At 46.1% G+C, this 17,942-nt stretch overlaps 1 protein-coding gene across 2 annotated transcripts; it reads right to left on the reverse strand.

Annotated features, from left to right (window-relative positions):
• Window positions 1–2,376: 2,376 nt before the first annotated feature.
• Window positions 2,377–10,922, reverse strand: SPATA24 (spermatogenesis associated 24). 2 transcript variants are annotated; one of them, XM_077823544.1, is made up of 6 exons: window positions 10,811–10,922; window positions 9,957–10,022; window positions 7,421–7,551; window positions 6,242–6,312; window positions 4,708–4,810; window positions 2,377–3,320 (listed from the first exon to the last, which is right to left on the reverse strand). In XM_077823544.1, exons 1-6 carry the CDS (start codon window positions 10,910–10,912, stop codon window positions 3,230–3,232), a joined length of 564 nt encoding a protein of 187 aa, XP_077679670.1. In that variant the 5' UTR covers window positions 10,913–10,922; the 3' UTR covers window positions 2,377–3,229. The 2 variants fall into 2 exon arrangements, with proteins under 2 accessions (XP_077679670.1, XP_077679671.1); XM_077823545.1 differs by lacking the exons at window positions 9,957–10,022; window positions 10,811–10,922 and adding an exon at window positions 8,407–8,863.
• Window positions 10,923–17,942: the final 7,020 nt, after the last annotated feature.

Below are 17,942 nucleotides of genomic sequence, written 5' to 3' on the forward strand. Positions count from 1 at the left end.
GTTTGAACATGCAAGACTCTCCCAGTTCTGTGCTGCATGTGTGCAAAGGAACTCAGGCTCAGCCCCCTCAACAATGGAAAGCCCTCTCAGCTGTCCAGTGTTTGTTCTATTAGTTCTATTAGTATTTGCCTCACAGTCACAATATTGCTTCCATTAATTAGGGTTCAGAGCCTACTGGTTCCACCCCATGCGACAAACAGCTGAATTTGGTCCAGATCAGAAACAGTCGATTAGCCTCAGGATTTCTTTATAGGCTGAGCTCTGGCAGGACCTGCAGCGAAGCAGTTTAAGGTATGTCTACACTTGAGCAGCCGAACTACAGAGCTGTAGCTGTGCCCCGGTAGCGCCATAGCATAGACGCTTCCTACATGGACAGATGGGGTTTTTCTGTCAATATAATCTACTTCTCGGAGCGATGGTAGCTGGGTCGCTGGAAGAATTCTTCTCTCACCCTCCTACATCAACAGTGGGGGTTAGCTCACTCTAACTACATTGTACAAGGTACAACATTTTTCACAGCCTGAGCAATGTAGCTAGGTTGATCTAATTTTCACCTGTAGACCATTCCTTAAGGCTTATGCCATAGTCCTCTGTGAGATGGGATCAGCAAGGCAAGGCCATTGTATAACAACAAGCCTCCCTGTGTGGTTAGTCATGTGCTTATCCTAATGGGGCTAGAGTAGGAGGCAGGATGAGGGGGCACTGCCTTAAGAAAGTGCTTTGTCCCACGAGAACTCTGCCCTTGGATACGTGTGTAACCCCCATGGGGCTGGACCTTGCTCTCAGTGAGCCTAGCGCACAACAGGGGAGTCACTACAGATTTACACAGGGGATACACTCAGATGCTGCTTCCTTAGTGTAAGATTCACACTTGCAACTGATGGCCAAACTGTGTCTCCCCTGGGGAATTGAGACTGCTCCGGAACCATCACCCTTGGGAAAAACGGAAGTAAAATGTCTACTTCCCTCAGCTTTACTTCCCTCAACCATGATCAACTGATCATGTTGCCAACTACCCGCTGCACCCGACACATCCCTCAGGGGCTCTGCAGCCATCACCTATGGAGGACCCTGGGTTTCGTCTTACTTGAGCTACCAGGACTCCAGCGTAGCCCCATCTGGTACACCAGCAGCAGTCCCTTGACATCCAGAGTGTCCCACTATAGCTCAAGCTCAGACAGGGGGGAGCTAACAAGCTCCCTGGCCATGAGTAGGGCAGTAGAGGGAAGAGGAAGGGAGGCATTTGTCCATGCGTGGAGAGTCTCAGTTTACTGGGTGTTTGCCATTCCCCTCCACACCCCATCTGCACACTCCAGGGGGGTGTCACTGTGTTCGGAGGCGGCACCTCTGGCTGTGACTGGCAGGAGAGCAGGCACCTGCAGGGTGGAGTTTGTCTTTTCCTTGTTCTGCTCTTCTCCCGCTTCACCCATCTCATCACCCCCCACGGCTGCTCCCTCTCTAGCTGACCCCTCTCAGCTCCTCTCAGTTCTTCTCCCCAACTTTCCGCCCCCATCCACCCCAAATCAAGCAATGCAGGGGCCCCTCTGGCTAGGCCACACCATTATCCCATGCAGCTTGCTGCTCCCTCTCAGCTGCTCCTTATGCAGCCCCCCTATCACCACAGGCTTCCACAGGGACTGCAGGGTCTAGGGCAGCCAAAAACACAAGGCTCAGGCAAGGGAGGGGAGTTTGGGGAGCTGGGTTTAACAGGGGTGACAAGGAAACTGAGAGGGCTCCAGTGCAGCACAATGGAAAGTATGAGGGTGGCAGGGGACAAAGGCACAGCCACGGGAGGCAGGAGCTTAGGGAATGGAGGATGCAGGGCTCTGTGTGTCACCAGGCTTGAACGTGATGCAGAAGCGACTGGAAGGCCAGGGCGATGGCAGCAGGAGGCTGCCAGGAACTGTGCTTCAGGAGGAGTGTGGGGCAAGGCTTCCCCAGAGCATTACGCATCTCTGGCCAAGCCTTTGGGGCTGAATGGATGCAGAATACAATGCAGCTTCTCTTGCCCTCCCATCACAGGCTGTTTTAAAGCAACAGGCACCCCTCCAGCATCTGTCCATCTTGGAGGGAAACTCTGGGGTGTCTCCCTGCTGGGGGCAGGGGAGTCAGAGTCTAGTCACATCCGGCCCTCCCCCCACTACATCCTGGGTACCTGCACCTGCAAGGCTGGGAGCAGGAATGCAGTGCCAAGAGTCCCAATTGAGTCCAATGGGTCAAGAAGGAAATTTACCAGCAGTTCTTGAACCACTGAGGAGTCCCATCCTCCCCCAAGAAGGGGCATGGTGCAGAGATGCCGGGTTCAAGACTTCAGCCAGCAAGGGACACATAGGACTGAACTCGGATCATGACAGGGCAGTAAAGGGGAAGCTGATCTTGAGGTATTTAGTATAAAACCATTTATTTGAAGGCACTTGGTCTGTACATGCATCCTGTCACCCTTCTGGGGTCTAACAGTATTTACCAAGCTTCAGGGGACTGTCCCTGCCATTTTCTTGGTGGGTACAGGGGGTCAGACAGGGGAAGCTGTGAGACACAAACAGCACTGGCTAGGAAGGGGCAGAACATGGCTAAGCAATGGGAGCGTTTCCATATAAGCCCCTAGCCCACAGCAGCAGTGACCAAGGAACAGCCGCTATTGCAACCCAGGGCCTGCTCTGAGCAGAGACCCAGCTGAGGTGGTGGCTTTGTGAAGCACACAAATGCTTAGAGGACAAGGGGAAGCCCCTCTAATTAATTTCACTTGCACCAGGCTCCAGGGGTGAAAGGCCATTGTATTAAACCACACCTGCAGCAGCCTGAGTCTGTCTCTGCACTCAGGTTTGGCCATGACAGAGGGGTAGCTGGGCCAAATTTGAGTGAGCGGCAGCAACGCAAACCCCATGTGCCAGGTCGCACTGCCTGGAATGGGGAGTTGGGCCTAGCCCCACAGGACAGGAGCCGCCAATGAAGGATGAGTGCAGGGTGGGCTTGCTTTCTAACTCCCGCCCTGACCTCCCCCCTACCCCGGGGGCCTCCCCTCTGCACCAGGCCAGGAAAAGTATGTTTGTGTAAGCCAGGGCCCACTGATGGGTTAACGTGGCGACTCATCTACAACCTTCCTGAGATAGTGGTGGATATTGCTAGTGGTCTTGTTGGCCACCAGAGTAACTGTGAGCACCAGAATCTTTTTGCAACAGCGGTTGCATACTGAGGGGATACACGAATGGTAGTGTAATGTCTAATACATTCACTTTAAACCCTTCTTCTGTTTCTTTTCCAGCACTTGTGCTATGTAACTTTCCTGTTGTTTCTGTATTTTTAAGTCTGACACTTGAGTCCTGCAAAAAAACCAACAAAAACAAAAAACAAACCACCCATCAGAAAGTTGCACTGGCAGACATCACACTGCTAATTTATCACCAATTCTCCTGGTTGCTTCCTGGGCAGGTTAATCAGGGATCTTTTAAGCACTTACTAAGGAAATGGCCGCATTAACAAGGATGCTCCATTAACCCAGAGCTAACGGCTACCCAGGTGGTACCACTCAGGAGTTTTTTGTCACTCTATAGCCTGGTGTGTTAGCAAACCAGGGTTCACTGATTTCACTTCTTGGCATTGGCAACGTAACTTTCCTGTTCCTGGCAATCAGTGTCAGGTTGGTAAATCAGACTCCAAGTGTGAAAGGTGAAGGGAAGACTCACTGCTCAGTCAAGAGGTAGCTCAGGCCTGGTCCACACTTAAAAGTTATGTCTGCATTGCTACATTGGCCAGGGGTGTGAAACCCCTGCCCCCCCCGAGTGACACAGCTATGCTGAAAACCCCCCCAGTGCGGACACAGCTGCATCGATGAAAGAGGGCTTCTGTTGATGTAGCCAACGTCATTCAGGAAGGTGGTGTTCCTACACCAACAGAAACCCTGTCTGCCAATGTAGGCTGTGTCCATGCTTGGTGGGTGACACCAGCATGGGCCCCATGCTGTAGATACACCTGAAGAAGAATGCAGTGCTTTTTATTGAAGAGAATTTCATGCAGATGAAAAGTGCAAGGCTGGCAGCCGCAGAGAGGGTTCGTTCTCCATTTACCCACAGAGCACGTACAGCATGCGCACAGAATGCAAACGTCCCCCAATTAACGTGCCTGCCCCTTGATCTGGAGGGACGGTCCAGAGGGGAAGTCTCCATGGACAGCTCAGTCCTTAGCTGCTCTACTGAGACAGCTAGCAATGGGGCCGATGAATGGGTTTCATAATGCAGATGCCCATTCCCAGCCACTGGGATCTGCCTGCGTGAGAGATGCCTTGGCCCTTGTGCCATGCTGCCTTGGTTGCAATCCGCAGAGGCACTTGAGCTAGATCTCTCTTGCTTTACACGTTGGGGGTTGACAGGATGTTCTCTGTGAGCGGCCCTCAACTTTGGAACCTACTCCCCTCCCACCTGCTCTGAAACAGCACCGGCCTGCTGACCTTCCAGGCATGCTGCAAGGGCTCTGAGGTGGAAAGGGACTGACAGGGGCAAAGGGTCAGTGTGGAGGCAGGTGGCTTCTAGTTGGAATGAATTTAACGGGATTACTTTTGAAGTGACATCAGAGGCTGCTAGAGAGCCAGATGGGTAGATTGTTAAAACACTGAAACAGACAAAACAGACCCCATATTCCCACTGAGGTCAGCGTCAAACTCCCACTGGCTGCAGTGTAGGGCCGATAACGATCTAAGGAGGTAATACTTACTTGAGTATTTGCTTCTGCTTGGTGATGAACTGCTGCAGCTCCTTAATTTCATTCTCTTTGTCATTGAGAAGATCCTCCTGTTTCATAATATGGCTCTCAATTTCTACCAAAAAAATGCGGAGGGGGAGTTGAGGCTTAAAACTCACTTGAGATGCAGCTAATCTTAGGTGCATTTCTATTTCCTCTGGCATCAGCACGGCAGCTGGGGTTTTTTTGGCCTTTGTTTTAAGAATTTCTTATAGTAACAGCTACAAACACAGACACCGAAAACATGGGGAAAATGTTCCCACACCCCCCAAAAATGGAGATCAGCTTTGCAGCAGGTGCTGCTGAAATGCTGACAACAGTGACGTTCGGCTACAGTCAGTTCTGGATTGGTTTCACATAAACACGAACTGTCTGCAATGGCGGCATGAAACCTAACTTGGGCAGTTAAGGTGAGAGGACAGCTTGTTAAACAGAAATACACCAAAAAAAAAAGGTTATTGGGTCTAACCCCTTCCATCTGCAGGCTTCAGGACACTGCACGGACATCTGTTGGCTTCACCACACCCCCGTGAAGCATGTATTTATCACTAGCAATATAGTACAGCTAGAGATGCTGAGGCACAGAGAGGTTAAAAGGCTAATCCTATGAAATGCTGAGTACCCCCTGAATGCCCTCAGCAACCACTGACTTCAGCTGCAGGCACTGGGCACCTCCCAGGAGATGCCTGGCACATCCCAGGATCAGGCTCTAAGTGACTTGCCCCTGACCACATGCTATATCTGTGGGAGAGATAGGCCCAGGTCCCCCTGTGCCTTCAACTCCAGGTCGTGCTTCCTGAAGCTAAACAGTAAGGTGCTTTCATTACAGATGAGAAGACACTGAGTGGAACAAAGCGTTGCCCTGTTAAATATTTTACTGCTCAAACCCTGGATTGGGCCATGCATGGCTCTGACTGCCTGGCCTGGGATTTCAGCCTAATGCCCTGGGAGCACCTTAACCTGATTGGGGAGGAAAAAGTGGGTAGATATTTAAAATGTGCTGTCTGCTTGCGGAGAAAGCCAGCTCTCCTTAGCAGTCAAGCAGGGCCACTCCGAGCCTTTGCTCAGTGACTCAGAGAAGCATGATTCCCTCCTTGCTCCTCCCTTTCTCCAGGAGGGGCCAGTATCTGCACCAGGCTTTTCCCAGCCGCAGATTCCTTCCCTCCTGCACCAGCTCAGCTGATATACTAATGGGAGAATGGAACTACGGCTCCACCAACTCCCTGCCCTGCTTCATGCCCATGTATTCGTAGGTGCCTGGAAATAGTGACTACATGGAACCTGCTCCCCCATCCCCTACACCTGGATCTACGGTTCAGAGAGACCCCGTGGCAGGTGGCATGTGTGTGTCTGTCTTACTCCCCTTTACACGCCTGTACAGAGTCTTGGCGGAGTACAATGTTAAGTCACATCACCCTTCCTAATTAAAGTAAATCCTAGTTACTGGGCTTTTGTTTCTAAGCCAGTAGAGCAATGCATAACAGACTTTAGCCTCTGGTAAACTTACCATTGCATTTGCTTATTAGCTTGTCTTTTTTGGTGGATTCTTTTAGCGCTTTGTTCTTAATGTTGGAAAGTCTATAATAGAAGCAACAAAAATGAAGGCAAGTGACAAGAGTGTCAGTGTAATTTTAAATGCTGAAGAACCTTCCCATTTTCAAGGGCTGATCTTCCTTCTGCACCCAAATGGCATGCAACCCCCTTAGGCAGCTCTGAACATCTCCACCTCCACAGCATTTAGAGATCTCATTACCTGATGTGCACTCGCATGGCAGCTACTCTGCTTAGCCTCTGTTTGACAGACTGGGAATGGGTGACAGGGGATGGATAACTAGATGATTACCTGTTCTGTTCATTCCCTCTGGAGCACCTGGTATTGGCCACTGTCAGAAGACAGGATACTAGGCTAGATGGACCTTTGGTCTGGCCCAGCATAGCCCATCTTGTGTACTCAGGCATCCAAATGACACTGATTGGGACTACATTTTAAGCCCTGATCCTGCAAAGTGATCCACTTGGGCACACCTGTAAGACCAGGCAAAGGCCCAGTGGCTTCAAAATGATCTCCACACACAAATCACTTTACAAGGCTGGGGCCTTAGGCAGAAATGTCCTTTAAAAAACGCTGCTGAACCTCTCCCATCACAAAGCAATACATTTTAGAGGCAATCTAAAGAGCCTTGTCTTCCAAACCCTAAATTCCAGGCCTCACAATGTTGAACTTGGGTCCAGATTCAGCAAAGCATTTAATTACGAGCTTCAAATTAAGCACATGCTTAAGTCCCATTTAAGTCAACTGAATTTAAATATATAGGTAAATATAGTCAACAAGGGAGTTTGTTGTGATGAAGATTTTATTACTTGTATTATTGTAATGGCCAGTTGCCCCACTCCCTGACCAGGGAGTGCCCCATTGTGCTAGGGGCTGTACAATCAGAACAAAAAAAGGTTGCTAACAGCTTTTGGCTCCGATTCAGCAAAGCACTTTAGTATGTGCTTAACTTTTTTCCGATCTCTAATTCTATTAAATTTGGGTAAACACACTCCCCCCCCGTGAGAATGGAGTCCCTAATTAAGTACAATGCTGTCATACCCAGCCTGGTTACTAACGAGACAAAATACTTGCTGCCTGTTTTCAAATATGAAACACAAAAATCTCTCCCCCCTCTCCCCCAATCAAACTTACGCTTTTTCAAAGACTTGTTTCTCTCTTTCAAGCTGCTTGGACAAAACCTCAATCTCCCCGAGCGCAAACTGCAGCTTCTCAGCTTCCTTGGCAAGCAGGATTTTGGTCTTAGAGTGCTCTTCCTCTTCTTTCTGTAATACACACAGCATCCCTCTGTTCTCTGCCAGCCCCAGACCAATACAGAGTGTAAATCACAGACTCATAGAAATGTGGGGCTTGAGAGGTCATCAAGTCAAGCCCCCTGCACTGAGGCAGGACTGAGTAAACCTATGCCAGCCCTGACAGGAGTCTGTCCAACCTGTTCTTAAAAACCTCCAATGACAGGGATCCCTTGGAAGCCTGTTCCAGAGCTTAACTACCCCTAGAGTTAACTCTTAACTAGCCTTAAAGTTTTTCCTAATAACTAACCGAAATCTCTTGCTGCAGATTAAGTCCATTACTTCTTGTCCTAACTTCAGTGGACACGGAGAACCATTGATCACTGTACTCTTTCTAATAGCCCTTAGCATATTTGAAGACTTATCAGGTTCCCCCACCCCCTCAAAATCTAACATGTGTTGATCATTATCTTACAGTTCCAGAGGATTTTTCATTTCAGAAGTTGCCAAAGCACTTTACGAACACTCTAATCATTTTGCCCACTAATGAAAGGCAGCCATGGCTAGGATGGAAGGTGGTAGCTGGTTAACAGTGCACAGCAAAATTACAAAGCAAGTTAAGACAGGATGTGTTAAAAAAAATTACTATAGCCAGTTGAAACTGCAAGGGAGTTGAAGGAGGCAGAATGCAAATCCCTACAATGGCCAGGCCACTGGCATTAACACCCAAACTCTAAGGAAATGTGTCACTGGATCTTTAATGATCACAAGTGGACAAGTCCACCATTTTGTCTTCTCCAAAAGATACCACCTTTGGCAGGACGGTGCCCCTAGCATCACTAAGGAATATTAATTCAATATCTACTCAGAGAGATGAGTGCCACTTACTGAATTATCCAGCCACAATTCTTTAAATGTAAATATTAAAAGATCTTGACTGACCAATTTCATCCTTCTGCTTACAAGCTCTTGAGTAATCAGGGGGTCTATTAGTTACATCTTTCCTGGTGAACCTCAATCAAAGGATGGAAAAATCCATTAATTACACAATATATGTGGGCTACCTTACCAGCTATGGACTGGGTGTCCCACTTCACTTGCTCCTACCATACACAACTTACCATTCAGGCTAAGTGGCTCTCAACACAACACCTTTTTTCCATTGTTAGATCCCCTCTATCACTGAGCTATCCAGCTCCCACTCATCCTTGACATCTGAACATGCACTCTGCTGTGATCTCCCAGTTACTATGGAGCTGGCATGGAAGAGGCCAACATGTGGCAGATTTTTTGGTATATTTGATACTTTGGAAAAGTGCATTTAAAATTCACTATTATTTTATACCTATTGGAATTGAAATTATTTTTTAAAATGAAGTAAATGGATTTGTCATTTTAATCACCTTTAAGCAACATCCTAACCTTCATCTTCAACCAGGCATCACATAACAGACAAACTGCTCACAGCTCCAAAGTAAACAGGGTTATTTTCTGTTCTGTTTTTCACAGGTTCTTATTGGCACTCATCATGGTAGTATCTGAGCACCATCCAGTAGTAGAAATGCACATCTCACATGTGTTGTTTGCTCTCTCACCCTTGCCCACTCAGAGCGTTTTTTCTTTTGTTAAAATATACCTGTTGCTATGTATTTATATTAAAGAAGGCAAGGTCAAATAAATGAACCTTGCACTTGGAGTGGAAGGTGGTAAGGTTTGTGATAGCTCTTAGTTTGAGGGAAGGGGGAGGGGAAAGGAGTTCAGTGACCAGCTCCCAAACACTTCCACTGGCTGAACAGGTGTGTGTTCCTCCCCAGATCCATGCTCCATGGGCCTCCTAGTACCCTTTACCCTATATAACCTCAGGAGCCACAAAAAGTTAAAATGTCAAACATCTAAGCAAGCTCCAGGGCACTGACCTGGTTCTTTAGACAGCTCACCACATATGAATCAAGCATGAGCCCCTAGTACAGCACCACTGAACACAAAATAGCTAGACACAAATATTCAAAAAGACAGGAAAAGGAGTGGGGCCCAGGGGTGGTAGAGAGAATACACACCCAGAGAAGACTCGTTAGTGGGACTAAGACCGTTTTTTTATTCTGTTTGTGCCACATGTAGCCCCATGGAATCTCAGTCCACTGACAATTAACAGTCCTTTCCATGAGCTTCACTCTCTTTGGTGTCTAATTAATGTGGTACTCAGCAAGTTTTTTTTAGAATTGCTAAGCTGCATCAAAACTACCCTTGAGTCCAAATGCAGCTCTCCTACCTTTCATTGAGCACTGCAAGGCTAATTTCAATCTGTTTGGCCTAGTTTCCAATAGAAACAGAAATATTACATTATTCATTGAGGCCTCCACCAGGATTGGAGATCCATGGTACCAGATGCTGTTCAAAACGTATGAAGACGTAGTCCCTACCCCCGAGAGGTTACTTACCTCCAACTTCTTCACAACAGCCTCATAATCCTCTTTACGGACAAAATTATCCTCCTGTATTACTATCTGCAAAAAGAATTTGAAGTTCAATAAGTCAGTTACATGCACAGATAGAATTTCAATGTATGTTGGGCAGACCACCAGAGTCACTAGTGATTTTGACAGGTTTCAGAGTGGCAGCTGTGTTAGTCTGTAGCCGCAAAAAGAACATGAGAACTTGTGGCACCTTAGAGACTAACAAATTTATTTGAGCATAAGCTTCTGTGAGCTACAGCTTTTGAGTGCCCAACTTCACACCCTTCAAAGAAGGCTGGCTTTCCAAGGGCAAATGCTCAGCATCTTCTGATCATCAGCACTTTTTAAGGTGTCTCAACCTGGACACCCAACAACAGACACACCCAAATCACTCATGTTTTTTTAAAGGCCTGGCCATAAAATCCAAGTGTGGTACAAAGACCCTACTGCCTGCCAGCAGCTAGCCAGTCGCTGGGGCAGAGGTGTCGCAAGAGGAATTCACTACCTTGAACACAAACAAAACTAGGGAAAAGGGGGCAGCTGGGGCCTTGCATGCCCGTGAAAACAGCACTGGCAGAGGCAACACAACACACCTGCTCACGTGCAAACATCATAGAGCGGGGGGGGGGGGGTGAGCACATGCACCTATTGCTCAGACCCCTGTATCGGGTGCAGCCCAGCAGGCGCCCTACTGCCGGATGAGGGGCCGCAGGAACCATCTAGGACAAAGAGTAACAAGCACAGGGGTGAGGGGGCGGGGCCTCTAAATGGCCCCACCCACCAACGCTCCAAGCCCCGCCCATCCGCGTCGCCGCTCCGCCCATGGGCCCCGCCCGCACCCGGAGCCGCAGCCGCTCTATTAGCGCCTCCTGGGTCGCGACGAGGTCCCGCAGCTCCCGGAAGGCCAGAGCCCCGGTACCCGGCCCCGGCTCCGCCGCCATCTCTGCGCTCCCCGCGCCGTTGGAAATGGCCGCCGCCGCTTCCCCCCGGCCAATCACAACCCAGCTCCCTCACCGCCCCCAGCAACGGGGACAGCGAGGCACCGCCCGCTGGCAACCGGGCGGGGGACACGCCCACTCCTGAAAGGAGCCACGTGTGGGTATGTCTACACAGGGAAGAAAAACCCCTGGCCTAAGGGGCTGTTTAATTGCATTGTAGCCATTCGGGCTGGTGTTGGGGGCCTGCCAGGGGGGAGGGCCCCAGAGGTGGGGCTGCATCCTCAGCCAGAACATCTACCCTGCAATTAAACAGCCCCTTGGCCAGAGTCAGGTGGCATGAGCTAGCCCATGGCGTCTAACTGCAGTGTAGACATATACAGAAGGAAACACAAATGGGGCGGGGGAGAGGAAGAAGGGAGACAGCAAGGGGGGTGAGGAGTTAGAAAGGAGGAGAGAGGGAAGCTGTGCAGGCTGACCCATAAACCCAGGTGTGGGGCAGCCCCAGCTTTGGTGTGTGACCTGTGCACCGGTGGCTAAGACAGATGGGGAAGGGAAGAGTCTCTCTCCAGTGCAGCAGCATTGCTGGGACTTTGGGAACTGGCTGCTAGGAGAGAGGGCCGGGGCATGGCTTGGGGTAGCACAGGCAAGGTGGCAAAAGGCCTGCAGGACAGGCCAGGTGAGGAATGGCCAAGGTGGTAGGGAAGGGAGGCCACGATAAGCCAAAGAGGCCAGCACAGTATCAGCTGCAGGGGCCTGCAAGCCAGAGGAGTAAGCATTCCTGCTAGGCAGCCTGCTCCTGGGAGCACTGACACTAAGTAAGGGAAGCCTGGGCAGAAAGAGAGTGAGTCAACCCTAGACATGTTGGGCCTAAAACCCATTTACACCTGTCAGTAAATTCAGTGTGGATTCACCTTCCTTATGCCTGTGTAAAGCAAAAGGAACATCAGACTCATGGAGCTGACACTGGAGCCATCAGACAGGTTCAGATGTAGAAGTGAATGGAGGATAAATGGTTATCTGCCTAGATTATAAACTCTTTAGGGCAGGGATCATCTTTGCTGGGTCTGGGTTTGTACAGCACCTAGCACAATAGGGTTCTGGTCTGTGACACGGGCTCAGAGGTGCTACAGCAACACAAATAATAATTAATGCCAATACCTAAGGTAGCATGGAAGGTGCTTCCCCCCTGGCTGTCACACAAAATTACCAGTCAACCAAAAGCACAGTGATATCTCTGGCTTTGTTAATGGAAGCATTGGGTTTTGTTTCTGGCGATGGTTAAAGGCACTGTTGCTATAGGAAAGCATCTTCAAAAAGGTGGATCTTATATTTCACCTGTACAGGAAGTTTTGGGCTTAGTAAATGGTGGGAAAATTGCTAAAATGTCATAGACAAGGCCCCTCCCTGTGATTTCTTCTTACGATAGGCAGGGCTCTGCTTCTAATAATATTCTGTTCTGATACCTGATCAAATGGTAGCCATTGCTGTATTGGTGACAGTTGAAAGCATAGCAAGAGATGAGATCACATGCAGGGGCATTATCTATACAAGACTTCAGTAATTCTCCCACTGCTGGTGCAGAATCCACGCTAGCACTGATCACGGTACAGGTGTTCTAACTACTGGTCTGAGCAGGAAATATAGGAGAGGAGCTAGGGAACACTGGTGCAACTCTGGAAAGATATGTTAAAGGAGCAGTTAGAAAGCAATGAGAATCTTACAGCAATAAGGTGACATCAAAGAATGTAGGTCTCATCTTCTAAATAGTTGTCATTCTGCTTAAAGCATGTTTCCCTCGCATGTTTCCCCAAAACTCCAGCCCCTCCCCCCAGCTGCATTAATGGCACTGATTCTGTTAAGGAAATAAAGTTGTATGGTGTCTGTTTATACTGAGAATCATTCTCCTTGTTTTTTCAGTAGTGACCCACTGGGAATGAGTCCAAGTTCTATGGAAAATGCAGTTGCACAGGTACTGATTTACTCATGTTAAATATATTTTTGATCTGTAGCTGGGCTGTACACAATGGATAACCTCTGTCAGCTGCTGATTAACAGGACTATTAAAAGCAAATGGTTTACATTTATGACCTTTGATGCCAAAGCACTATACTATGAAGTATTGGGGTACAGATCAGCAGCCAGCCCTGGCACGTCACACGACAGGGAGTAGGCAATTTTGCTAAGGAGCCTGGTGCAGTCAGCTACTTTGATCATGTGTGATAGGAGAGAGCGCAAGTAGAAATTCAGTTAAAAGGTACCTTCTGAAAGCTTCCTCCACATAGTAAACTCCAAGGTACTCAATTTATCAATATTGGAAGGCTTAAGGGATAAGTCAGTCCTTTGGGACTTAAGCATCTGGCTGTATCGGGGTTTAGGAACTTCCTCATGTGATGTTTCCAGCTGATGTACTTGAGTCTGCTAATGTTAACAGTTTACTGTGTGACAGTTAACTGTGAAATATTTCTCAAAGATTTGGGAAGAGGGAACAGATCAATTATCTTTATAGAAAGGCTAGATTGTTCGTTAGGAGTACTGACCTAGCTGCAACTGGCTAACATCATTACAGCTGGTCAGAAAATTTCCAACAAACCAAATGCTGATTCATTGCAGTGAAACGTTTTGTTGAATCTATTAAATGTTCACAAAAACTTTTGCCTCAATGCAAGCAGGTTTTTACTGGACAAGTGCCAGCATTGTAGGGTTCACAGCTCTGGCAGGGAGCCTACCAGTCCCTGGAATCCTGGCAGGCATCCCATGCCACAGAAGGGAACGTGCCAACCCTAAGCAGTACAATGGGTTTGGCTGTTTCTGCACTTCAAACTCCAGTGAGGCATAGGGATAGGGTCAGAAACACATTAAGCACTTATTCAGCTGTTTGGTACTCAGATCTGGTTTTAGGCTTGGCCTTAGCACCTCTTTTTCAGGCCTGACTCTGGCACAGACATAAGCACAAAACCGATGGAATGGTAGCTTCACTTACTACTTCCCATTGATAACTTTTGATGGCACTAGCTTTAGATATAGCCTTGTTAAATCTCATAACCCAAAGGAGTGCTTCAGGGAGCCCAGTAATAGCTCAGATCAACATTCCAAGATGAACAGCGTGACTCCATTACATTTAATACAAAAACTTCATCTTCTGATTAAGAGTACACAAGTCAAAACAAACTAAGGTCTCAAGAACTGAGCTGATTATTCAGACCCAACAATCAAGACAGAATTGATTTTTCCAGAATTCTTACTGTAGTAAGGACAGAACAGCTTATTTTCTAATCATCTAGTGTAACAATACAGAGAGGAAATATACACAAATATACAACTTATGTAAATTAGAACTGTACAATCAAGGTTCAATGGACTGATACACTATTACAGTATGGCCAATATGGATTTACTTAAGGTAAATGGAATATACATTCAGAAAATAAATACTTTAATATCTCCTACTGAAATAAGTTAAATAAATAGGAATACTAAGATTGCACTTTCCATTAAACAAAAGTTTGAAACCAACAAAATAAATGCTGCATCTTTTGATGCATCATGCGTGCTTAGGTAAGAAATAATTTATAATATCATCGGGAAATGCAAATCTTTCGTTTACATTACCACCTATATTTACCCACAAAGTGAGCATCTCTTTAGTTGGACAAATATTGAAGAAAATACATAGTTAATCCTGACTATAAATCTGTACGTTGTAACATTACTGCACTTTGCAATTTATCAAAGTGGAAAAACCGTTTCTAGTATCAATTAATTGATTACCGTGGGCTGCTCCTGTCAAAATCCAGTGCATCAGAGAAGATCACACAATAGAGCCATGTTTCCAAAGCACAGGGCCAAATTCTCCCTTTGGATACACGTATGAAACTGCCATTGGCTTAAACTATATTTGTGTGAGTACTCTAAGGATAGAGTTTGTACCTTATGTTGTCTCGGGGGCTGGCAAGAGGAAGAGAGATTGGGACTTTCAAGTGGATCATAGATAGGAAGACAGCGTTAATGGCTTGGTCTGAAAAGGTAATCTAGACTCTCCAAGGACAGCCTTCAAAAACTGCTTTGCTTTCTCTGCTTGGAAGAAAACAGGCTTTTCAAGTGGCAATGCTATGCTGCCCTGCCTTGTTCCCCACCCCTCCCGCTGCTTAAGAAGCCAAGAGTGTTCCATCTTTACAAGAAAACTGAAGAACCACTGCCTCAGGATTATGGCCACCAGTGGGACAGTGATTAATTTTTCATTACAAGTCTTTGTGGAAACCATTGCACATTGTCAATTTCACATGATAAAGCCCAAAACTCCACAACCATGTCTCTTTTCAGTATCTTTTCACCCACAGTATGTACATAAATTAGAATGTGAAATCCTTCATTTCTAAAAATATAATCATATTCACAAATCTATTGGAATTCTCATAGAAACAGCCCAGGGGGCTTACAAAGCTTCAAGCACCTTGTTAAAAGTAATAAATATCCTTACACAGCTCACATTTATATCATGGCAGGAAATATTAGAAGCCTAAATAAAAATGAACACGCCCTACTTGCTGCTCAGAAAAACACTCTAATTTAGAGACCAGGAAATAGAAGTTGATCACAATTTGGTAAATGCCTTCTGGTTAAAGAAAGCAGTTCATTTAACGAGTTACTGTTACCTTAAGAAATATTTGACTAGATTTGATCTATTTTATCTATTTCCTAGCAAAAACCGAAGTAGCGACAAACATTAGAACAAGACACTTTATGTTGCTAATTGTTTTTACTCACATTCCCTAGAATACTGGCATTGAAGTAGTCTCGGAGAAGGATTTTAATCTCTGATATGACTGGCCATGATTCTGAATACAGAACATCTTACTATTTTTTAAAACATCTCTTTACTTTTCAGTCTTGTTTTCCACTTAATCATGTTCTCTTCTTGAGTCCTACAGAAGACTCCTAAAATGATGGTGCTTCTTGTAGATCATGTCCTGCCTCTATAAAACACTTTAAGATTGTTGGATGAAAGGTGAAATATACTGTAAATACAAAATATTATGTAGGTATTCAAGTTATATACAGTACATGTTATATGTCTAACCAGCTCATAGCATTCAGTTTTCCTACCACATTTTTGATAGTACTGGGAGCATAAATTAGAAATAACTGGAGGATACTAAACTCGGTGTAAACACTGACCTGCTGTTCACATAAAATCTATTGTGGCATATATCAAATTACATATACAATGCTGTTTATAAAGTTTTTTAATATAAAGTCAAGTACAGCACTCAGATTAGGAAAACAGCAGAATTAAGGTCACCTGTGAAATGTTAATTTGGCACCCTTGTGAGCATGCACGATGATACAATCTTTAATTATATGAGGACATACTATTTTTTCCCCCTGCAGGATCCCTGCCTCATTCAGAGCACAGGATGGATGTTGCTCGCTGAATAAGCAGCTACTCAATATTTTGTTTTATCCTCATTGAGCAGTCTGTGGCGTCCATCCTTATTTTTACTGCACGCCATCCAAGCCCTGCATCAAATACAGATTTAATTTCTTTGTGGGTTTTCTATAGAACTTATCACTATAGTATTTGAGTGCTTCACAACCATCAATCAATCTATCTTCACAACACCCTTAGAGAAAAGCGGGTATTATTCCCATTTCACATATGGGGGGGCTGAGGCAGAGAGATTCCTGTCAAAAAAGTGTCCAAGGTGCCTGTAGTCTGATTTTTCAGAAAACTTCGTATTTTATAACACTTTATATGTTCAAAACACAGACTTCATCTACAATTGTGAGTGCTCAGCACTTCTGCAAATCAGCCCCCAGGTGTCTCAAATCAGACACTCACAAGATGACAAACAAACTAGTGGCCATCTGTGAAAAAAGTTCGGCTTAAGTGACTTGCCCAGCACCACACAAAAACTTTATGGCAGAGGCAGGGACAGAATCCAACTTTTCAAGCGCGGAATTCAGTTACCTTAACTATCAAACTATCCTTTCTCTTACTGCAATCCCATTTCATTCCCCACGCACCTTCCAATTTCTACAATAAACAGTCTTACAGACAACTGTCTCTATGCAACCCTGATTCATTTTTCCTCAGCACTGCATCCTGTACACTGAACGAGGCAGCAGTCCGGTGGGGGGGGGGAAAAAAAAAGTATGTGATCATGTAATTATAGACTGCAAAATAACGTACGCAGAGGCTGCACTAAAGCTGCATGGGCAACCTTAATTCTGCCATTTCTTAATTTTGGAGCCCATGACTTTGCAACTTTAACGTTATTCTCAGGTAGTATTTTGTATGTGATATCCTAGATTTAAAAAAAAAAAAAAGCAAATTGTGGCTACCTGCACTACCTATCGTGAGGTTTAAAAGTGGGTGGAGTATTGGATTAGTTCTTAGTGGAGAGGTGTCAACACATTACAAGAGTCACTATTACTAACAAGATCTGGGCTGAACATGGAGAAGCCTGCACTATCACTACAAGTAATGTACATAGTCCGTGGAAAAAGGCAATTTCATCCTCTAGAAGAGTCTGTTCAACAAATTTGTAGACAGAAAAAGAAAAGTATGATGAGTGCCTACCCCTTCTGCTGCTAAGTCAAGTCAAAGATTAAATACAACAGTCCAGAACATGGGGTGCAGCTAAGCTGCAGAGTCCTATTAAGGGTATAGGCATAAGTGGTTTAAAACCCACCTTTGGACAGCCTTGATCCTCCTGCAGCTGCATGCAGGCTGGTCTCTTTGTACTGTTAGAGGAGCTGAAAGGATGCTCTAATTTACACCAGGCTGAAATAGTTATAAGGGGCCAAAATGCAACTGAGGATTGAAACGTTGCAGAAGCATCTGGGCCATGCCCTCTTTTCCCAGCTACATTGGCTGCAGGGTGGTTGTGTGGAATAAGAGCCTCTACATCAGATCTAGTCCACTGGAGGATCAGCCTTACAGTTCTTAGGCCAGTTAAACTAGATTATAATGGTAATGCAGTACACAGTAGCTGCCCTGCACTAGAGGAACACAGCCAGTAACTTGATTATT

The sequence above is a fragment of the Eretmochelys imbricata genome, chromosome 8, assembly GCF_965152235.1.
Source record: "Eretmochelys imbricata isolate rEreImb1 chromosome 8, rEreImb1.hap1, whole genome shotgun sequence".
NCBI lineage: Eukaryota > Metazoa > Chordata > Testudines > Cheloniidae > Eretmochelys > Eretmochelys imbricata.

Excerpts from the sequence above, each read along its gene's own strand:
- SPATA24 (XM_077823544.1), bottom strand. The coding sequence starts at position 10,912 with ATGGCGGCGGAGCCGGGGCCGGGTACCGGGGCTCTGGCCTTCCGGGAG. Across the intron at positions 7,552-9,956 it reads CTGTTGTGAAGAAGTTGGAG|AAAGAAGAGGAAGAGCACTC; the intron begins GTAAGTAACCTC and ends TGTGTATTACAG. Across the intron at positions 6,313-7,420 it reads AAACAAGTCTTTGAAAAAGC|ACTTTCCAACATTAAGAACA; the intron begins GTAAGTTTGATT and ends CTTCTATTATAG.